Source organism: Eptesicus fuscus, chromosome 6 (assembly GCF_027574615.1).
Source record: "Eptesicus fuscus isolate TK198812 chromosome 6, DD_ASM_mEF_20220401, whole genome shotgun sequence".
NCBI classification, from domain to species: domain Eukaryota; kingdom Metazoa; phylum Chordata; class Mammalia; order Chiroptera; family Vespertilionidae; genus Eptesicus; species Eptesicus fuscus.
In genome coordinates this window covers 49,907,618-49,931,173 of record NC_072478.1, presented here as the reverse complement: position 1 = coordinate 49,931,173, position 23,556 = coordinate 49,907,618, and the positions used below count along the sequence as shown (strand labels likewise).

Below are 23,556 nucleotides of genomic sequence, written 5' to 3'. Positions count from 1 at the left end.
GGGCCCACGTACAGGGGCCAGCTTTGGGCCATTCACTATAAATTTAAGAAACATGTGTATTCTGTTTGGTGGAATGTTCTGAAAATAGATGTCTGTTAGGTCTGGTTGGCTCATAGTGTTGTCCAAATCTTCTATTTCCTTGTTGATCTTCTGCCTGTTTGCTCAACCCATTATTGAAAGTGGCATATTGAAGTCTTACTGTTGGATTGTCCATTTCTTCACTTTGTCCACTCTTTGAACACCCCTCTCACCTTTTTTCTTGCCTAGATAATTCCTTATGATAGCACAGGAAGCAGTTCAGCATTCACGCTGGTGGTCTGGCTCTGCTGCATAGGGGGTAATGTTACTGGTTTGAGGTGGCTTTTAGTTTAATTTTTCTTTTCTAGTCTCGCATCCCAGGCCAGTGCTTATCCTCTGCAAGACAGGTTTAATGGAACTAGGCCAGGATGTGAGGGCCATGCTATACTTAGAACCTCTCCCCTTTTAATTTCAGCATGATCATTAGAAGTGTAAAACAGCAAAGAGATTATTATGATCTCCCTATACAACCCCCATATTTTCATTCAGAAAATCAATAAAACACTAACATATTTATTAGGTATAGGTCAGTATACAATGACCTGGTTTTCCCCTAACATGACTATTTTGATGCTTTAAAAAAATCAAAAATCAAATGCTTTCCCCTTTTATTCTGGTTTTTGAAACCCCTGCTGAACACAATGTTTTGCTCATTATAGAATTAAGCACTACAAGAAGTCTCCTTTGTCACATGGAGTGTGAGTGCCAAGCATTTGACACCCAGCTCCCAGTCCCTCCTCACGTAACCATGGCAGACACCATCAAGGCCACATGTATATCCTTTTCCACTGGAAGTCTGTTCTTGACTTTTACCCATGTCTGAGTGCATTGCTTGATTTTTTTACTGTTGAGTTTTGAGTGTTCTTTATATATTCTAGATACAAGTCCTTTGTCAAATATGTGCTTTGCAAGTATTTTCTTTAATCTATAATTAGTCTTTTTATTCTCTTAACATGATCTTTGTTTTTGAACTTTATGGAGGTATAATTGACAAATAAAATAGTAAGGTATTTAAAATGGACAATGTGATAATTTGATAGCAAAAAATTTATATTTTTAAGAGGTTCATTTGATCATTTTTTCCTTTTATGGACTGTGCTTTTGCAGTTAAATCTAAGAACTCTTTGCCAAGTGTTAGGTTTTGAAACAAATTTATCTTCTGTTGTTTTTTTTTTTTCTAAAACTTTTATAACTTTACATTTAAATTCATAGTCTACTTTGAGTTAATTTTTGTATGTATTGTGAGATTTAGACTTCTTCCTCCCTATGGGACATCCAAACACTCTAGTACCATCTATTGAGAAGGCTGTCCCTACTCCATTGAATTGCTATTACATCTTTGTCAAAAATTATTTGGGCATATTTGTCTGGATTCATTTTTAGGTTCTCTGTTCTGTTCCATTGATCTATGTTATGTATCTGTCCCTCCACCCATAGCACACTGTCTTGATTACTATCCTATCTAATAAAAGAGTAATATTCAAATTGACCATCACTCCAACACACAAGATGGCTACCCCCATGTGGTCAAAGATGGCTGCCCCAATGTGGACACAAGATGGCCACCACAAGATAGCCAGCAGGGAAGGGCAGTTGGAAGGGACCAGGCCTGCAAGGGAGGGCAGTTGGGGGCGATCAAGCCTGCAGGGGAGGGCAGTTAGGGGTGACCAGGCCTGCAGAGGAGGGAAGTTGGGGGCAACTGGGCCTGCAGGGAAGGACAGTTGGGGGGGACCCAGGCCTGCAGGGGAGGGCAGTTAGAGGCAATCAGGCTGGCAGGGGAGCAGTTAGGGGGTGATCAGGCTGGCAGGAAGAAGTGGTTAGGGGCAATCAGGAAGGCAGGCAGGCGAGCAGTTGGGAGCCAGCAGTCCTGGATTGTGAGAGGGATATCCGACTGCTCGTTTAGGCCCGATCCTACTGGGTTCGGGCCTAAACGGGCAGTCGGACATCCCTCAAGGGGTCCCATGTTGGAGAGGGTGCAGGCTGGGCTGAGGGACCACCCCACCCCCCTGCACGAATTTCATGCACTGGGTCTCTAGTAGTTAAATAATAAGCCTTAAAATTGTGAAGGAAGAATGATTTCTCCCATTTTGGTTTTTCAAAATTATTCTGGCTATTCTAAGGCCTTTCTTTTTTAATACGAATTTTAAAATAGGGCTGGCTGTCCATGTTTACAAAAAAGCTTGCTGAGATTCTGATAGGAATTGTATTAAACCTATAGATTAATTTGAGGAAAATTAACATCTTTACCATGTTGAGTCTTCTAATCTATGAACATGGTATATGTATTTCTCCAATTATGATAGATAGTTGTCTTCTCTGATGTCTTTCATCAGAATTTTGTAATTTTCAACATACATGCTTTGTTATATCAAAGCATTTTATTTTCTTTGGAGCAATTGTAAATGGTATTGTGTTATCAAATTTTGATTTCTACTTTGATGTTAGTATATGTAAATACAATTAGTTTTGTGTGTCAATCTTGTATTATTACTAAGTCACTTATTAGTTCTTGGAGTATTTTTTTTTTTGTAGATTCCTAGAGATTTTCTATGTAGATAATCATGCTGTCTATAAATAGATGTTTTATTTTTTTCCTATCCAATGTGTGCCATTTCTTTTTGTTGCCTTATTGCACTGTCTAGAACTTCTAATATGATGTTGAATAAGAGAGAATGGACATCATTGCCTTGTTCTTGAAGCATTCAGTCATTTACCATTAAGCATGAAGTTAGATGTAGGGTTTTCAGTATATAATCTTTGAGAATAGTTTCCTAGTTTACTGAGAGATTTTTATTATGAATGGTTATTGAAATTTGGCAAATGCTTTTTCTTTTGCATCAATTAACTTGATCTTATGATTTTTCCTCTTTAACTGGTTGAAATGGTAGATTACATTGATTAATTTTTTAACATGAAAAGTTTTGCATACCTTGGATAAATCCAATGTGGTTATAGTATATATACTTTTTATACATTGCTGGATTTGGTATGCTAATGTTTTGTTAAGCATTTTTGTGCCTAAGTTCATAAGAGATGTTGGTCTATATTTTTCTCTTTTTGTGTGTGCTATCTTTGCCTGATTTTGGTATTAAGGCAATACTAGCCTTATATAATGAGTTGGGAAGCATCCTTTCTTCTTCTATTTTCTGGAAGAGATTATGTAAAACTGGCATTAATTCTTCTTTAAATGTTTGGTAAAATTCTCCAGTAAAATTTCTGGGCCTGAAGATTTCGATTTTTAGTATTATTTTAATGTGAACTCACTTATACTCAGAAGAACAAATGAAGCCCAGGAAGACTGTGTCCAGGAGGGTCTGGAGAAATGTGGATCTCAGTCACTATTGTTTGCTACATGCCTAGGTGTCACCCTCCATGGGTGGGGAATGTCCCACCCACAGGCCATAGGCCTTATGTATAAGGTCCATGAAATAGTTTGTCTGGCCCTGCCAAGGCATTAGGGGTGAGTTAATTAAATGTTTGACTAAATAGAGCAGGCTAATTTTTAAGTTGATCATGTTGTGTGGCCTGCAAATGATGTTATAAATATCCACATGGCCCTTGGCAGAAAAAAAGTTCCCCTCGCCTGCCTTATACTGTGAGCTTCTTGTGCGTAGTCATGTGTTGGGACCTCCTCACTAAGGGTAAGCACTCCATACAGATTACTGAATAAATACATCAATGACGATAGTTGGTGCTCAGTAAATCTTTAGAGTTAATGAGTTAGTTTGTACTTGTACAGTGTGTTTCAAAGGCGAAAAGCACATTATTCCACAATCCAGATGCAGTGACTGAACAAGGGGTACATACGGCTGGATTTACTTTTCAAGATGACCCCCTCCCTTCATCAAGAATATTGAAAACATGATAGTAAACAAGAGTTAAAAGCTAAAAAATCCAGGCTAGCTATCATTTGATGTGAGGAGAGACAGTGACGAATGGAGGGCACTATTAGATAAAATGGATCCTTTTTAACCCTGTGGATTTCAGTATACTGACTTGTGCATGTACACAGAGCCTTTGCTCTTTGTACACTTAGGAAATGCTGCCCAAAAAACTCTTACAGATTTATTCTTATACAAAAACTCATTTCTCAAGTTATTTAGGAAAAGAAAGAGGAATTACATGCATAGTAGATATGTAGTTTTCATATCTTTTAACTTTTCTATTTAGGCTGATCCCCTATTTGGGGCATTTTAGCAATTTATTAACAGGTCAAGAATCATGTTAGGAAACTCAGAAACCAATGTCTTCTGATTACTTGCTTCCTTTCTCTAGTAATGAGTGACATTCAGGTTCTCATCTGCAGGAGAAATCTGATAGTTGCTAATATAAATAAGAATAAAATCATGATTAATTCAAGAATAAATGAGCCTTATATAGTTGAATCTTCATGCAAAATGATAAAACAATGTGAAAAATTAAATAAAAACCTAGCTGCTTTTCCCACGCTTGCCTTGTTGTCTCCTAGCCTTGTCAAAGATGGGACAGGAAAGTCCAACGGGAGGCACATATGGCAGGAGGCAGATGTTGGAGGGATGTCTCAATTGCTAACTCCTGAACACCTGATTGAAGGAGGCTATGCCGGGCATGGGCTTGCTCCCCACAGCTGAAAGTTTTGCATCCCATTATATGGGCCTGTCCCTTTGGCTTGTTTGGAAAAGGAGCATTCAGATAGGTCAGTTTCTTCCAAATCATCTCTTTCCAGTAGATTTTGATGCATTGTACATATTTCCCCCTTCTAATCTCTAAATCCTTGGTTTATTGTTTCCTTTCTTTTGTAATTTATCTTTTCTTTCTCCTTTGACTTTTTCAGTGTCCCTAGTGTCCTGTTCTAAATGTTTAAAATGAGCTGGCCTTGATCCATGAGTGTCCCCTCTCTAGTCTGGTCCATATGTGCCTTGTAGGAAGAGGGAGGGTTGTGTCTTGAGTTTGTGGATTTAGATGAGAAAGAGAGTCAAGTGGCAAGCCAGAGAAAAATGAAAGGGGCTAATAAAATGGTGTAGCCCAAGCTATGGGCTATGGTATTGATTTTTGGTGCCAGAAAAACTTGAAGAGCTATAGAGAGGTCACAGATGTAAATGTTCAGGAAACTTTTAAAGTAAATTGATAAAATGCCATCAGATAAAGGCTTCACATGAACACCACTAAAAATTGCAGATTTTCTGGGATAGTCTTGCTCTCATTGCCTATACTTATCCTAATATATAAAAACCCAGGGTCTGTAACATCCAAAACGACCGAAGGCTCGAACGACCGGAAATCAGTGTTGGGTTGCCGTGGCGACCCAGCACTGACTGCAGTGGCTGTGGGAGCCCGGACCCAGCACTGACTGCCAAGGGGGCTGTGGATCAGGCCGGAAGAGAGGTCTGGAGAGAGAAGCAGGGTCTGAACCGTAGCCTCCATGGCAGCTATTGGTCAGCACTTGCCTCTTTCTTTCACTCCAGGCCTGGCCAGCAGCCATGCCTCTCTTTCTCTCGGGCCTCCACTGGGGCTGCTTATCAGGCCCGTTGATAGGCCCGAAGATGCTGATTGGCATAGAAACTGACCAATCAGAACCAAATTTGGGTGAAGTGTGAGGAGCCAATGGCTGCACAGGAGGCGGAGCTTTTGACACTGACTGGCATAGAAACCGACCAATCAGAACCAAATCTGGGTGAACTGTGAAGGCAGAACCTAAGGTGGGGGCTGAGGAGGGGTTTTAAGGGCAACAGCTGTTTGGTGTAAGGTGTAAGAAAGTGGTTCAATTTTTTAATGACCGGTTTGGCAGTCTAGTGCATATGACTGGCTATCAGTCCAGATATAGGGATTATGTATTTTTGTCTGCCAAGAGCATCTCCTCCTGATGAAAAAGGCTTTCCCCCCATTTAAGCAATCCTATCCTATACAATCTATCTATACTACTAAAAGGGTAATATGCTAATTAGACTGGGTCGACCCACCATCTGACTTCCTTCTAGACAAAGCCATGGTGGTGGGGGCCGAGGCAGAGGCTGTTAGGGGCCATCAGGCTGGCAGGGAAGGGCAGTTGGGGGCAATCAGGCAGGCAGGCAGTTAGGGGCGATCAGGCAGGCAGGCAGGTGAGTGGTTAGGAGCCAGAGGTCCCAGATTGTGAGAGGGATGTCTGACCGCTGGTTTAGGGGTCCCCGATTGGAGAAGGTGCAGGCTGGGCTGAGGGACCCCCCCCCCCCCCAATGCATGAATTTTGTGCACCAGGCCACTAGTACTTCGTGTAATTAGCAATGATCTAATCTAATAATAGAGGAATATGCAAATTTGTCTGTTACAGGGTCACATCACGACCAGATCAGCAGGCTGCATCCCCGCCCTCTGCTCAGGCAGTTGCAAGGCTGGGGGTAGGATAGGATACGATAGGAGGGGATAAGAAAGGAGAGGGAGAGGAAGGCAGGCCTGCATGCAGACAGGCCGAGAGGAGAAACAGAAATACAGAAAGGAAACAAGAAAAAGATGCAGGAATGAAAAAGGGAAGGCCTGTTGATAGGCCCAAAGATGCTGATTGGCATAGAAACTGACCAATCAGAACCAAATTTGGGTGAAGTGTTTCTTAACTCGGAAAGGGGTGGTGACCACAGGGGGGCAGAGCAGGTGTGCCCGGGGAAGGGAGGAGCGCAGGTGGTGCGGAGCGGGGAGCCCCACCCAGTCACAGGAGAAGGGCAGTGGCAGCCATTGGCGGGGAGGCACCCACGGGTCCGGGACGGAGTGCAGGACAGTCCGAGGCCTTCTGGGTGGAGGTGCTCCTGCTTCGTGGCAGCAGCACCCAGACCACGTGGGCCTGGGCCACCCTCACTGGGCCGAGTGTCCCAGGCAGGGAATGGGAGCAGGACAGCGGCGGGGAGGCCAGGGACGAGGGGGCAGTGAACACCTGGCCGGGGCTGAGCCTTGGGCTGGGGGTTAACGCTGCCCCTGTCCCCTAAACGGAAGCTTTAAGAAGGGAAGGAGGGAGGGAAGGACTTTATAAAGGAGTCAGTAGAGAGCAGGGTTAAAGAAGGAAAGAGGATGTATGAGTGAACTGTAGGAGCTATAATGAAAATCAAGTACAGTTGTGTACTGGGGACAGATTTTAAAAGTAGGAGTCAGAAAAGAAAAAAGATAAATGATAGTGAATAATTAGGCAGGTAGATAGATAGATACTAAAACAGTGGAAGTAAGTAGAGAAGAATGTGGATGAGAGAGAAAGAGGGAGGGAAGAAAAATTTTAAAGGAGAGCTGGTTGAGCTTAAAAGGAGAATGGGAAGAAGAAAGAAATGGGGGAGGGAGCAAAGCAGGTCTGAGGGAGGAAGTGAAGAAAAAAATTAAGGTGGGAAGGAAGGAAAAGGGGAGGAGGGCAGGGGTAAAGATAAAGGAAAGAAGGAATGTGGGGAGGGAGGGTAGAAGAAAGATGGGAAGAAGGATGATGGAACAGAAGTAGGAAATAAGGAGGAAAGAAAAGTTTATAAATGATGAGTCAGTAGGAAAAAGTGTTACATAAAGGAGAGAGAAAAATTGTGTGAGAGGGAGAAGCCAATAAGGAAGTCAAATACAATTGTGTGTGAAGGGGATAAAAAAAAAAAAGTTAATAGGGGCAACCAGGCCAGCAGGGGAGGGCAGTTAGGGGGATCAGGCAGGCAGGTGAGCGGTTAGCAGCCAGAGGTACCGGATTGAGAGAGGGATGTCCAACTGTCAGTTTAGGCCCAATCCCCCTAACTGGCAGTTGGACATCCCCTGAGGGCTCCCAAATTGGAAAGTGTGCAGGTCGGGCTGAGGGACCCCTCCCCCCCACATACATGAATTTCGTGCACTGAGCCTCTAGTAGATATATAATTGTAATCGTGATTATTTATTTTCTTTCTCTCCCTCATGTAAACTCTATAAGAACAAGGACTAAAGTAAGTATCCCTGCCACTTAGAACAGGGCCAGGCACATAGCAGATGCCCAGTAAATACTTGTTGAGTAAATGAGTGCCACCAGGTTTCTAAAACCCACTTCCAGGTAGAATAGAAGGTAGAATTGTCCTTTGAAAGGCCTGAGTTTCAGCTCTGCCCCTCTGAGCCATGCTCTCCAACCCTTCTGAGCCTGTCTCCTCACGTATTTAACAGAATTTCTCTGGAGGCTCCCAAATAATGAAGTATTTGGAAGGACATTTTTATGGATGTCTGTCCTTCTTTTAAAAAAATATTTTTATTGACTTCAAAGAGGAAGGGAAAGGGAGATAGAAACATCAATGATGAGAATCATTGACTGTTTCCTGCACGCCTCCTACTGGGGATCAAGCCCACAACCCTATGATTTCCAGGTTCATAGGCCAATACTCAACTACTGAGCAACACTGGCCAGGCTGCCCTTTTAATGTTGGTTTTTCACCCATCCTGCCCCTCTCCCCCCCACCATCTCCCAATGGGCACTTCAGATCATGGCTCTTTATCTGAGGGTTAAAGTGGGGAAGGAACTAACAATTTTTGCAATGGTTACTCTTTTTCGTTATGAAAATCTCTGGGAATGAGAAGGACAACAGTAGAGGCCATGAACCTTAGGGTTTCGAGCAGTGTTGCCACATGGCTGCAGCTGAACTGCTGAGAAGGGGCAAGAGCAGGAGAGTTCTCTGCAGAGGCTGTCAATCTCCGCCTCCCTGCAGGCTCCAGTGTAAACATCTGTACAAAGGAGATGTGAGGCACAGGCGGGAGCCCAGTGCCGCCACAGGGAGACACTTCCTGTGTCACTTAAGAGACAGATACTTTAAACTGTGGGAAGGCTGGATCTCAGGAGAAAGGAGGTGACCACTCTTATACAACTCCTACTAAAAAGACCACAACAAGTAGGTAGAACAGGGTGTAAAGTTTATATACAAGAATATAATGTTTATCTGAAATATTTACAATGTTGGTTAAAGCAATATTTTTACAACTTTTTCAGGTCAACTACTATGTATATTACAGGTAAGCTACAATGGTTTCATTTGCAACAATAAGAAAAAAATGTTTTAAACAAAGCTTAAAGTACTCAGGCCAATTACAAAATGTGTCTGTTGTGCCCTTTATTCGAAGAAATCGTGCTATGATGGATAATGTGCTTTTTATAAATGGAAGCACTCCACCTGGAAATGCAGTGTGTGCTGCAGTTGAGTTCACGAGGGTGTAAAATGTCAAGTGAATGGTTAGGCGCTGAGTCTCAGGCCTCAGGCCGGAGCTGAGAGATGTTGAGATAACAGCCAGCTTTATCCCAACCTGGTTTCTGACCCACAACACTTGGGGCCACATACCAAAACGAAGCTATTTGTATGTTATGGCAACCTCAGCAGAACGTGAAAATCAGGTGACCCGAACCAAACAGGGAAAACATGAGAATCAGACCCAAGTCACAGTTGTATCTACTTAAAACTAGCTTTAAAGTGAGCTATCTTAAAACTTCATAAAAATATGCAAGGTTTTATTACTTTGAATATTTCTACAATACTCGGGTGGGTTTTCCTTTACGTGAAAATAGGTATCCATTCCTGAGGCCTCTAAGGGCCTTATAACTCAGGAAATGCTGGGGGTGCAAATGTGCAAAAGGCAGGGATGCTGCTCCAGGCTGGGGCCGGAGCTGCAGGGACTGTGCTTGGGACAGGAGAGCTGAGGCCTCCGGGTGGATGTGGTCAGCCGAGCCCTGGGGCTGGCCTGTCGGAAGCAACCGGGACGCCCAAACTAGCACTGCAGCTTGCGGATGCTGCGGGAGATGCGCTTGAACTCTCTCTGCCCCTTCTGCCACCGCTTCACGGAGGTGATCACCAGCTCCCCGCCCAGTTTCTGTCCCATGACCAGGTAGGGCGCATTGATGTCATTCATCTCCTCGCAGGTGCACTGCAAGCTGTCTTTGAGCCACAGCACCGACTTCTTCAGGTCCCTTTCGGACACCCCGTTCAGCTTGTAAATGGTCTTGCTCTTGGTCTCCAGGATGATTTTCGTATCTCTGTTGATGTAGGTTATCTCCTTCACTTTTATTTTCAGTGCTACCAAGAGGGGATGGAATCACTCGAGTTATAATGAGGGAATACAGGGTAGATTGGGAGCTCCCCTCACCCCTTTCTACTGCATATTGGTGTGACCAGGCGTGGGGGATGGAGGAAGAGCTTCCTTGAGCTGAGGGACTGTCAGGAGCTGTGCGAAGGGGGTTGGGAGCTGGGGGCAGCAGGTGCTCCATTCCTAAAGCCTCAAAGGGCCCTAGCCAGTTTGGCTCAGTGGATAGGGTGTTAGCCTGTGGACTAAAGGGTCCCAGGTTCGATTCTGGCCAAGGGCACATGCCCAGGTTGCGGGCTTGATCCCCCCCCAGCAGGGGACATGCAGGAGGCAGACAATCAATGAATCTCTTTCTCATTGATGTTTCTATCTCTCTCTCTCTCCCTTCCTCTCTGAAATCAATAAAAAAATATATATTAAAGCCTCAAAGGGTTTGCCTTGTACTTTGTTTCAAATCAAAACTCCTTCTGTGAGACTCATTTGACTTTCCTAGCCCGACTAGTGTTTGTGTGTAGGTCGCACGTGGTTTGTGCTCTGCTCTGAACAAAGGACTTCCCCTATTGGAAACGTCAGCATGAAAAGAAATGCCTGACTCTTAGGTGAAACGTGATCTTCTGTGGCTGTAAACTTTAAACTCAATTAATTAGGTCGGATAGGTTTTTGGACAAACCTGTAAGGAAATTATATCACACAATCATTGTTTTCTAAAGAACAGACTACAGGGAAGGAGAGATGATCTTACAGCTGCATTTGATTTGGTAAAGTAACTAGGAGAAAAATATCCAAGACTCTTTTTAAGAGCACATGTTTAGCTGTAAAAGTGTTTTTCTGAAGACCTCATCCTCATATGCTATCATTTGCCTGTCCAAGGCCAGGGCGTTTACAGATCATGTATGTACTGTTTCCAAAATGGATATTGGACTCATTAGAATGCTAAGACCAAAAGTAAGTGGTTTACATAAAAGACACATTTTATAGTCATAAACAGCATGCTTTGGGACAGAAAACCCTGCAAACATACATGGTGGAATTCCATTTCAAGAATCCATGAAGGCAGAGGAAGGACAGAATTTTAAGGTTGGAAGAAATCATCCAGTTAAAAATCTCCTGTTGGCACATGAAGAATCTGAATTCCAGAGAAATGGAGTGACTTACACAAGGTCACCCAGTTGGGTAGTGTCCTGGCTGAGCCGAGCTTTCAGAACGCCGGTTCCCAAACCTCCTAGAACACCAGTGTGGTCTCATAAGGCAACTTCCAGTTTCTTGCCCTGGTTGGAGCATTAACTCACCCAACTGAATGTGCCCTAAGACCCTTGGTGCCACTGACAACTGTTCTGTATAAAAATGTACAAGTCTAACGTCCTGACTTTGACGGCGTTTGAGTCATCGTAGTAATAGAGGAAGAGTATTGTGTGTATGTGAGCATCACTGCTTCGGCGGTTTCTTTCTATCTCAGAAAGAGAATTTGACTAAGATGTCTTTTTTTTTTTTTTTTTTTGGCAACTGGAAAATGACCAAAGCTCAGCCAGGTAAATCAAGGACACTGTGACTTAGCCAACCATGTTTTTGTCTGATACACATCTGAACCATCCCACTGAGTGCTCAGGGTTTATGAGACGTATATCATGGAATAAGTCACATGCTCCTGTGGCCTCTGTATAAGGCGTGGGGGTGGGGACGACATATGGTGAGAGCAGTGATTACAGAGAGAGCATGTGTGAATTTCGCCTGGTCAAATGAAACATTCTTGAGCTCCAAACATTAAAAAAAATCATCACTTTAACCCAGAGGGAACATTTATCACTCATGTTTCTCTAGCTTTAAAATAGCCAACATTGCAAAAGATTACCCTGGGGAAACATCAGGCCCTTCCTCCCTGGATTCTCAGCTGGGACCAAATACAGGGAGTTAAAGTCCCAGAACAACGTTTCCTGCCCTGGATGAGAATGGGGATACGAGATGTGATAATCACCGTCCAATTCAACATCAGGTTGTATGCAAAAGCAGATGGTGGGGCCTTTGTTTCTTCACCAGTACTTTCAGCTCTGAAATAGGGCTGGAGACTGTTTTTCTACATTTCCCCTGTACTTCAGGTGTGCAATGGGGAAAGAGTGTGATGTTAAATACATCAGATTTTTATCCTTGTTCCTTCTACCATTCCATTACTTCCCCAAAGCACAGAGGCGATATAGAATACTGCTTATAAACCAGGGGTATATAATGTACTTCCTGTAGGGTAGGTTCATTAGCCCTTTTGGGACAAAAATGAACGTGGGGAAATAGAAAACAAAGCTTGTGAGGTATCTACATGTGTGGTACTTTAAATGTAATGACTTATATGTTGTCTTGAACGGCTTTTTCCTCTAAGGAGAGAGAACACTAGCACTACCCACTCCTCCCCCATTTTTTTGGCCGTCTTGACAGAGCATCCTTAGGAAGGTCTTGTGTGTGTCTACATGTCTCCTAAATTGACTGTTCTGAAGCCCCATAATATAACCAACATTTTCATGGAAGTCAGGAGGGAGATCTGGATTAAATCTAGTGCAAAGGACATAAGCTGTCAGAAGAAGATATAAGCTTAATATATATTTTATTAAAATTATATTTTCCTCTCTTGCCCTTAATCATATCTGGTAGCGTAAAGCTAGGAACTGTGTTGATTAAGACCCTGGAGATTTGGGATTGCTGTTGCCCACATGCCAGGCCTTGAGAGTTGTATATATTTGAATATACACCTATGAAACACTATCATCCCACTTGTGGCTCTTGCAGAGGGGAAGGACTGCTTGGGACAGAGTTGCCCCCTCTCTTTGTCCCTTCCTTGGCATGGGACTCTTCTCCTAAAGCTGTGTCCTCTGGTTGTTCTTAGCTAAGGGTAAACCCAGGACACCTACTGGGAGAGACTTGGGGTTATAAGGAGCAGGGTTAGGAGTATCTCCAGAGTTTCAGGGACCCGACTCAACCTGAGATTTCTGGGGGGTCACTTCTCAAAAGTGGGAGCTGGAGTGATTTCTCTCAGTCTCAAGTACTTTGTTGAGGATGTAGAATTAGTAATACAGACCTGTTAGAGGCCACTATTGTTTGATAGAGCAGGGATCACATCTGTTTACCAGTAAGTTTAGCCTTCTGCCTCAATGAATGCTTCTAAGGGGTAGCAACTACTTAAACGCATCAAAAGGTGCCTGCTTTGGGAATGGGATGAAGGCTAGAATGCCTCAGGAGTCTGAGTGAAGTTCTTGGCCAGTCCCAACTTTGAATCTGGCATTGACCCCGTGTCTAGCTGGGCTCCTCCCTCACCCTGGAGGCCTGAGGACAGCAGATAAGGTGCTGACTGAGTCCTGCGTGGACGGTCTCCAACCGTCTTCCCTCTTTTAATATTCTCTTAAGGGTAGCGATTTACACTCTATGGAACTTGAGTAACACATCACACATTATTTATTGTCCCCAAGCACCATGTCCTCAGGGATCGTTCATGTATCTTGCCTAGTAAATTCCTGAGCTTTATTTCTTCTTTTTAAATGTAAGGAATCCCTCCTCCAATTATTAACCAGTATCCTGGATATAGTCACTGATGGTTATGAATACAATAAGAATATTTTAGTTTGGCGCTGGACTAAATTTTTATTTGTGGCCAACTTAATGCCTTCAATGTGTGTGGCTGGGGCTAATATTTACGTTTCCATCCCCGGTGCACATGTCAAGTGTCGGAAGGACCCCATGGCCCAGGATAAGGCTTGCTGGCAAGAAAAAGCCCAAGTGAAATGAAAACATGCCATTGAAAATTAATAATCTGAATAATTCTCATGAATTGATTATTGCTTAGCAGAACAATAAGACTCATCTGAAAAGATACAACTCATTATAAGATTGTTACACAGGGAGGAAACTAGGATAGAGCAAGTTAGAGGACTTTAGGAAAGGTGCACGGATGGCATTGGTATTTTACATCTTCATGATTTGCACCTTACGTTTTACTGGTAAATAAAACTTTTGAATGTTTTCTTGTTGGTGGTGTATTACTTACCAAAATCATTTTTACAAAGAGTTTCCATGATGTCGTTGTCATCCTCGTTTTTATTTTTGCAGGCTTCACAGACCTTTGGAGCTAGAAAGGTGAAAATTGAGTAAGTTTGCTTAAAAGGGAACAGCAGGTGGCGTTTGTAAACAACTCAAAGGGGCTTACCCAGGCAAGAGTCGCGGGGCCCCAGCTTCTGTCTCCTTTAAAAAAGAAGGACCAGTCGTTCGTTCCTAAGGAAGTCTCCATGCCTCCTATTTTCTGATGGACAAAAATGCCCATGTGCTCTGCTTAATCCATAGTGAATCCCAAAGAAAAAGGGCGCTTGGGGCAGAGTGTGCAGGCTTTTTAGTTCTTTCTCCCCACCTCTGGGACAAACTCAGTCTCTGAAAGAGTGGTTCCCAAAGCCTCTCTGAGGAGAAAGCACCAGAAGACTCTTGAGAGATTTTGGAAAACCAACCACAAACGATGGCCAAAAGGCTGACTTTCTCGGCTGTGGGACACCAGTGCAACCGGTCTCCGCTGGGCTCCGGAGGAGAGCTCTGTGTCTCAGGAGAGGCATTTCAAGATATATTTAAGATTGCACCGGCGAAGGTGGCTAGTGGTGTAAGGGTCACCAGGGGCTCGTCCCACCGTGGAAACACCTTGGGAAGCACAACAGCCTGCTCCAACCGGTTCTGTATCACCTGGAGCTTTCTGCCAGGTTTGTGCTCCAGTTAAGCAACATTTATTTCGTTTTTATCTTTGTCCCTTGGGGAAGGTTCTTCTTGCTCTTCTTTGTTTGTTTCAAATTCTCAAAAACAAACTCATAAAACAAAAACCAGCCAACCAAACTACAAAGCAGCTTTTCCTGAAGCTTACCAACACTGAAGCCAACTGCCTCTGGGGTCTGACCCCACCTAGGAATGTGCAGGAGCACAAAGATCAGAGAGCCTACTGACGGCTCTTCTAAAACAGTTTGATTTCCTGGGAAAAGGAAAAAAAACAACAACGAAAAAGGAAAGAACATTTCTCCATTTATAAGTGTTCTGTCTTTAAAACTTAGGTGAAATTTGATTTGCATTAATATGAAATTGAATGTTCATAGAAAAAAACTTTAGGTGATTCATGACAGAACAGTTATTTATCGAATTAGAAAAATGGCAGAGCCCATTTTGAAGACCTCCTAAACTTCTATTTTGAAGAGAGAAAGTGGCTTTTGGGAGAAAGGTAGTGCATAATGTCGGTGCTGATAGTGGAAAGAAATAAACAAAAGCAACACACATAAAACTGCCCTTACCTCCCCTCACTCAAACAAAATGAAACATTTCCAATTAGGAGCTCTAGGAATGTATATAAAATGTTACTAACCTGTATTGGTTGGTCTGTGGTGTATGTTGGACAAATGTTTGAAATATGCCAAACATTTGCAATAAATTAGAAATCTAACCAATAAGATGATTGCGCACTCATGGTGCCTGCCAGGAAAGATTGCTGAGCAACTTTGCATTTTCTTTGACTAATGATGGCTGTAGGAAAACAATTAGAGATGGAGAGGGAGCTGCTGCTGGAGCCCTGAGAGGGATTAGGAAGCCCCCTTCCCCTCCCAGGGGGTACCGAAGCCAGTGCAGACTCACTGTGTATGTTTTGCTTTCAGGAAAAATATCAAGAGCCCATGAGGTTTTCATTGCTTTGATGGTTTTTTGCACAGGAACTCCCCCTGTTTTCTAAAAACTTGGGAAACTCCTTTTTTGCATGGCTAATTAAAACCACTCCTAAGATAAAAGCTGATGTGTGATGATAGAAAGTGATTCCTGGAGATTCCCTTCCTGCCCTCTTCCTCTGACACCTGAGCAGTTGTAACCAAAGCTCAATTTTCAACACGCAGAGCCAGATGCTCACCAACTCCTCCACACAGGCCCCCTTCCAAGCCCCCCACTCCCCTGGTTGCAAAAATAATTTTATATCATAAGGAAAAGATGCCGTTCAGTTATTCATTTTCTTTTCTTTTTTAAACTGTCCCTAAGAAAGGTATAACTGGAATAACTCGGGAGGGGAATGAGAGGCGTGTGTGTGTGTGTGTGTGTGTGTGTGTGTGTATCTAAAATTTGTCACAATGACACACTATGGCAAGGAGAGCGTCCGCCCCGCTAGGTCCGGCACCGCAGGAGGGGACGCATCGGGATGTGGGGCGGGGACCTCGGAATTTCCTCCGGAAAGTCTTAGGAAAGCTCAGAGGGAGGGAATAAAGGGGAAGGCTTACCTTCTTCGGTGGCCGGCAGGAGATGGTCGCTGCTGGCGAGGGGGATGCAGAGGTCGTTGTCCTGGGGGAAACGATCACACTCGAGCATGTCGGGCCAGGGGAAGCCGAAGGCGGACATGACGGGAGCGCAGCGGTCCTTCACCTGTACACAGAGCGAGTGGCAGGGCTGGATGATTTCGTCCAGGTCGTCGAGGCACACGGGGGCAAAGAGCGAGCACAGGAACTTCTTGGTGTCCGGGTGGCACTGCTTCATGACCAGGGGGATCCAGGCGCCCGCCTGCTCCAGCACCTCCTTCATGGTCTCGTGGCCCAGCAGGTTGGGCAGCCGCATGTTCTGGTACTCGATGCCGTGGCACAGCTGCAGGTTGGCCGGGATGGGCTTGCAGTTGCTGCGCTTGTAGGAGAAGTCGGGCTGGCCGAAGAACAGCCCGCGCGCCGAGCCCAAGCAGCAGTGCGAGGCGAGGACCAGCAGCAGCAGCGAGCCGGGGCCCTGCGGCATCGTGGGCGCGCGACCCCGGGGGCGGGAGGAGCGGAGCGGGGGAGGCGCGAGGCGGCCGCGGCCGGAGCTGGTCCCGGGCCCGCTGCTCGCTCGCTCGGCGCGGCTCCGGGGCCTGGAAAGTGGGCGGCGGGACGGCTGGAGCGCAGAGAGGCCGGGCGTGGGCAGGACGGCGCGGGCGAGGACCTCTCCGCTCGGCTTCGTGCTGCAAGCCCGGGCTCGGCTCCGGGGGGGCTCCGACCCGGGGAAGCAGTGTGTGCAACTGCTGGGGCCCAGCCAGAGTTTTCTTGGCCTTTTTAATGCAAATCTGGAGGCGGGGGGGAGCAAGGGAGGAGCCAGTGGAGAGTAATCTGAGGAGGGTTGGTCACTACTCACTGGGTCTGGGTTTGCCTTTGAGAATGCCCCTGTTGCGCTCCCTGGAAGGGAATTCTGGCCGCCCCCACACACCCCTATAGGTGCGCGCTCACGGATTGCTTTCAACTACAAACAAACAGACCAGCCTGGCAGCTGCGCCCCAACAGGGAGCGTGCGGGGCGCGGGCTGCGAGAGATCGGGGACCCCGGGGACGCGATGGGCGGCCTTGCCTCCAGGTCCCGGCGGAAATGCACTCAGCGCCTCCCGCCCCCCCGGGGGGGGGATGCAGTTCCCCCGGCGAAGCCCCGACCAGGGTTTGTTGGACCCCATCCTGAAGTTTCAGTTCTGACCCGGGGCTTCCCGGGGGAACTGCATCTCCCGGCGCCAGCCGGCGGGCATCCGGGTCTTTGTGCCTTCAGCTTGCACCTGGGACCTGCCCGCCCCAGGCCCACACAGTTACCAACCTGGCCCACCCCGTACGTGTGCTCCGCCCTGGCCTTTTACAAATGTAATGATCATTAAAGTTGTAGGAGCAAAAAACTTTGACATGGAAAAGAAGACGTTGGGGGTGGTTCTGTTGTTGGGGTCAGTCTAGATTTTGCTGTTGTGGAAACGCCTCTGCAGGGTCTCCTCTGAATCACACACCGCTGCCCACCATTCCCGGGCTTGGGAGGAGGCCTGCCCTCCTTCCTTAAGTGAATGGGAGGACTCAAGTTCGAAGGCATCCGGGATCCTAACACACACAGGCCTTGGAGCCGGGGAGCTCGGGAGCACCGGAGGATGGGCCTCCGGGCGCGGTTTGTAAGGGCTAGTGCCGGGCACAAGGGACTGGCAGAAAGTGTGCCGGTGGGCAGGCTGGGAAAGAAGGGGGGCAGAGGCAGGAGCCCTGTCCAGAGACCCACGAGTGCTAGTCGTGGCCTTGCAAAAATTGATTAAACTGCCCTGCATATGCCAGCGGGGTGCCTCGTGTGCAGAGGTGAACAAACAGGCCTGCCTCTCCCTTCCCGGACTGCAAACAGTAAGTTCACAGTTGTAAACTGGAACTGGGGTGCCAGCAGAGGGAAGGTGTGTGGTGGGGGCCTCCTTTCCCCGCATCGCCCCAAGTCTTTCCCAGGGGCAGGTCGTCTCCTCCTCAGCTTCCCAAGCAGGTGGGCGGTGCAGATCCCAAGAGATAATCCTGCAGGAGCGAGCCCGCCGAAGTTCTTTCCTAAGGAAGGCGCGCGCATTATTGCTCCGCCCACTCGGAGCCATCCACTGGCCGTGTCCGCAGCCCCCTCATTTCCCTCCTTTCCTGAAGGATGTATTGGCCTGGCGACCCCAAGTCGTCCTGCTCTCTCTGTGGTCCCACGGCTTAGAGGAGGGGGGTAATGTGTGGGCGGTGAGAGCTCATTCTGTCATCTACTCGGGAAAGGCGCCGTCTGCGGGGAGAGCATCTCTGGACAAGAATCTGAGTCCCCCCAAAACCCAAAAGTCCAGCTTCCATCTTTTCTCCTGCTGGGGAAGGGCCGGGGCGGCAGCAAAAGGCGGCTCTTCCGCCGAATTGGCCGCAGGCCTTTTTCGTTTTAAGTAAAGCCCCAAGAGGACGAGAAGCCCCGCTCCCAAGACACACTATTTTGAAAATAAACCCCAAGCGAAAGGAAAACATTTAGAATCAAACAGCTAATCAGAGCCAGAGCTGGGAGAGATTCTGGAACTTGAGCCCAGGGATGGAATGAAGGCTCTCTCGCCTCCACCGCTCCAGCCCCCCCAGCTTTCTTCTGGTGTCGCCCCGATCCCTCAGACCCTCCTGCGCGGAGCTGTAGGAGCCCAGAGCGGTTGGGCTTGTTTGAGGCGGGCACCTCCGCACACCCCGGAACAGCGCGGGCCCAGGCGCCCCGCGCGACCCGAGGCATTGTTTGGGGCGTCCGGCGGTCCCGCTGGCCGCCAGGGGGAGCCGGGAGCTGCAGTGGGGTCTCCATCGCCGCCGCGCCTCCTGTTCGGTGCTAACCGGCCAGGTTCCCGGGCCCGCGGCCCTCCTCTGACCTGCGCTACCCAGCCTCGACCCATCCGGCACAGGCTGCGTCCTCTTACCCACTTTGCGTCCTACCCCACTCCCTTTCCTTCCCCGCCCGTTCGCGCCCAGGTAAGCGCATGCCCACGTGCCAGGCGCGGCAGGGGTACGAGTTGACTGAGGGGGACGAGCTGATTGAGGGGGACAGAATACCCCCGCCATGGAAACTGGAGCTCAAGCGTGGACCTTGTGAAAAGCGCACGAAAGCGGATGCATGGTGACTCGCGGCGCGCCTCCCCTCCAGCCGGGGTCGCTGTGCAACCGCAGAGTGACGCGCGCGCACGTGTGTGCAGCCAGGCCGCGGCGCCTTCACCCTAACTCCGCTGCGCTCTGGGTTGGCCCTCAGGCCCAGGGCCTCAGCCTACGGGTCTTCGTAGATCCTTGCCACTTAATCGAAAACGGCCGAAGGCTTTTGCTTTTACAAACCGAGAGTCATGGCTTATTCCCCCCCACCCCCACCCCCACCCCCGCCACCTCCGGTCCATTTAGTACTTGCCCGTTTTAGGAAGGAAACGATTCACGCAAACCCAGGGTAAGGGGTGGTGGGCGGCAATTCCTCTGGGCAGCCTACTTAAAGGGGGCTGCCTGCCCTCGGGTCCCTGGTGATGGGACTGGTGCTCGCCCCTCCCCCCATCCCAGCTTCACCATGCACTCAGTGAACAACAGCCCACCCAAATGCTGCAGGCCTGAAGACGAGCCTCGACAATCCGTGTTTCTGATTTGGCCCCCCTGATCGGCTTTAGTTTCTGGGCCGGCAGGACACTGGCTCTCATTCTCAGAGGCTCTGCTCTGCTGGAGGGCTCTCCGACCCCCGTGTCTGCTATATCCACGGAGAGCCCGGGAAACGCAGCCTCTGGCTTCCACTGGGGAACAGCAAAGTTAAGGCCTATGGACGCATAGCTGAGAGGAAGTGCAAGCAAAAAGGGGGAGAACAAGTGTAATGTGTAGGCTTCCTAATTCTCAAAGTCCAGCACCGGCTTCAGGGGGCAACCTCGAATTGGAAACAAGTTTCTTAGCCCCCAAATAACTGACCCACCCTTCCTTTCTGTTGGAAAGATTGGGTTTCCCTGTGTACAAGGGTCTCAAGGTCAGGCCCGTTACTACTAGTAAATGCCATTCTTGCTACATGTTAAAATGTAGCACAGTATTTTGTAGACACTGTAAACCTCATAAGTTTGACCAGAACTCAATTGGATAAGTTTGACCAACTGTAGAGAAGAAATCAACATGTAATTAACCAAACGGTGTGTAAGCAGTGGCTAAGGCTCCCTTTGGGGAGGCAGAGCTTTGGATGTGACTCCCCTGTCTGCTTTATTTGCTGCAAGTAAATACAAGAACCTTGTTACAACCACCTCTCCTAGAATAGAACACCCCAAGCAGCAAACCCCCTGAGTTCTCTAACACTTGCTCCTTATTAAAGGCAGGACCTTCTGGGAGGCTTTAAGCCTTGACAGCAGCTCCTGAGTGGGAAGGATGGAGTTAGCTAGGGCAGGCCCTGATCGGACTGGGTAGCCTGGTAAACCACAATCCCTTAGCCCAGGCATGTGTTCGGAAAACTGCGGCTCTCGAGCCACATGCGGCTCTTTGGCCCCTTGAGTGTGGCTCTTCCACAAAATACCACGGCCTGGGCGAGTCTGTTTTGAAGAAGTGGCGTTAGAAGAAGTTTAAGTTTAAAAAATTGGGCTCTCAAAAGAAATTTCCATCGTTGTACTGTTGATATTTGGCTCTGTTGGCTAATGAGTTTGCCGACCACTGGCCCAGGCCAACAGGCTGTACTAACAGACCAACTGCGGGGCTGTCTCCTGAAATCCTCACTGCTACCCGGCAGATAGGTGTGACTATTACTTTGCAAATTTGTCAGTAGTTGTGAGGAAACGGAGGCACAGAGAGGGTAAGTAACTGGGACCGGGTCACACGGTGAGTGGTCCAGCCCCCGGTGTTACATGCTGGCTGTAGGGACTCCTCTTGACCTGTGGGTGTTTCGCTTGGCTTTCACCGGCGGGCAGGCCGGCCGGGTGGGTGATGTCAGCTTCTCTCCTGGGGCGGTGGTCTTGGGCCACCCCTGCTACCCCGGGGCGGCGTGGCCCGCCAGCCCCAGCATATTTCGATGGGATTCGCTGCAGCCATCTGGTGGCGCCATTTCCCAAAGAGATGGTCCCTCTAGGGTTGCTAGTTGGCTTCCCTTACCTGGTGGAGGCTCTGAGATAGTTTACGTTTTACATGTTGGGCGTGAGGCTGGCCTTCTTTCGCGGCTGGGTGCGTTACCTCATTCCTTCACCTCGGGCCCTCCCTGCATCCGCGCCCCGCGGCGAGGACGCGGACCGCGCAGGAGGGGAAGCTTCCCCGGCAAACGCAGGGGGGCTGGTGCCTGCGGCTCCTCGCCGCGCGCTCTGGGATCCCCCGGGCCCTCGGACCCCAAAGGAGTCGGGCGCCGATGTCCGATAACGAGGTCAGGGCCTGCGGAGGGATAGTGTTTGCCCCGCATTTTAAGGAAAGAAGAGTCATGTCTAAGAGCGAGAAGTTGACTAACCCGGGCTGTAGCTCCTACCTCCTTTAAGATTTCCGGGGACTCAGGGGGGCCCCAGATCGAAGTTGGAAAAGCCAACGAAGGGTCCGGGGAGGCTCCGACTCGGCGGGGGCGGGGGCGGGAGCCGCGAGGGAGGCCTGGTGGGGTGCCCGCTTCCCCAGTCCCCGCGGAGGACGTGGAGCTCAGCGCCCCCCTTTCTTCAGGATGGGCGAGCTGGCCGAGGAAGTTCGCGGGAGGGATTCCGCTGGACGCCGGGCGCAGGGCTCCGGATGCTGGTCCTTGGGAGCCAAGCAGGAGCCATCCCTGGGCCACCTGGCGGGCAGAGCTGTAACAGCGCCTGGTTGGTGCGCCCAAAGCCAGTGTGAAGGCTTCAAGTTCCCCAGACCTCTTTGTGCCAAGTACAGAATGGGAAAGGCCTGAAGGCCATGAATGCATGGATGCTTCTGGAGTTCAGTAGAATGACTAAAAAAATTACACCTACAGGCGCTCTCCCTCCCGAGAGCACGCCCGAATCTTTCGGTTTCCTTCCCCGCTCCCTCCCTCCACACCCCCTTCTCCCCATTACCTTCCTCACTCCCATGCTCCTTCCTTTGCCTCTATAACTTGTTTCCTCAACCCATTTCTTCTACACACTACTGCTTCTACCTCTGTGATTTTATAAATAAATGTTCTCTTATAGTTTGAAAAAAAAATTACACCTGCAATGATAATCTACTGCAACATATCATTATTATTTTTTTTACTCTTCTTCATCTACAAGAGTGTTTTTAGTCAACAGCTGACTTGCGGTAGACTGAGAAAGCTGGTTTATTGTTCCGTGCTTCTGGCAGGAACAACGAAAGGCACATCATGGAGGCTGTCTGTGGTTGGTGCCTTGGGAGAGACCCAGACCCAGTTTCTTTTATTGTTCCCTCGGAGGCGTCTTTTGGCCCTATACATTTTGGGAGAAAGAATGGGGCTAGGGCACGGCATGCCCTACATGTGCATCCCTAACTGCTTCTGCTTCCAAAAGAAAAAAAACAAAACAACAACAACAAAAATTCACCCAAACAAAAACACCTGGTGTGGGGGCGGCAGTTCAGTGGTATGGACCTCAGGGAAGGAAATTCCATTTGCACAGACCCACCCCAGCCACCTTTTGTTTACCGCATAGGACCTCAAATTTGCTGGACCAGTCGTAATTCCTTGGTCTTTGAGGTTCAAAATTTTGAAATTCGTGTCACCTGTGTACACCTAGTCTATTTTGCACTCTTAATTACAGTAATATTTATGAAGTGCTTCTTATAATGCAAGGAGCTTGACAGTATACTTTCCCCCCCCTCTCCCTTGTCCCTTTCTTCCCCATTTCCCTGTCTCTTTAGTCCCAGTAGTTTATTGCTCACTGATGTGTTGCAACTGCTGATGAGACTCTTGAAGCATCTGCTAATTGCTCACATTAGGAAATCCTGAATGGAAACTGCAAAATCCCAAGGCCATTCATAGAGGGCGGTCCAGAAGTCACAGTGTCTCTGGGAAGAAAGACCTGCTTCATTGTCTGATCTGAACAGCAGGGGTCACTGGCTAAGCTGGTGTTTCACTCTGGTGGGAATTTATTGCCATCAGATAAGGGCACAAAAGTCAATACAATAAAGCCTGTTGGCTCTAAAGCAACAGATGGAATCTGAGTTCCTGCACACAAGTACGATCTTTCCAGAGACAAATCCCAGGATAAAAAGCCCTTTGTCATTCTTACTGAACACACTTTAGGGACACCACTTCGTGCTCTGTCTGTCTGTCTGTCTGTCTGGGTCTTTCTCTATAAGGG

At 47.8% G+C, this 23,556-nt stretch overlaps 1 protein-coding gene across 1 annotated transcript; it reads right to left on the bottom strand.

Annotated features, from left to right (window-relative positions):
* Positions 1-8,893: 8,893 nt before the first annotated feature.
* SFRP2 (secreted frizzled related protein 2) lies at positions 8,894-17,075 on the bottom strand. Its single transcript, XM_008144161.3, has 3 exons — positions 16,326-17,075; positions 14,093-14,173; positions 8,894-10,061 (listed from the first exon to the last, which is right to left on the bottom strand). Exons 1-3 carry the CDS (start codon positions 16,822-16,824, stop codon positions 9,757-9,759), a joined length of 885 nt encoding a protein of 294 aa, XP_008142383.1. The 5' UTR covers positions 16,825-17,075; the 3' UTR covers positions 8,894-9,756.
* Between the last annotated feature and the right edge of the window lie 6,481 nt (positions 17,076-23,556).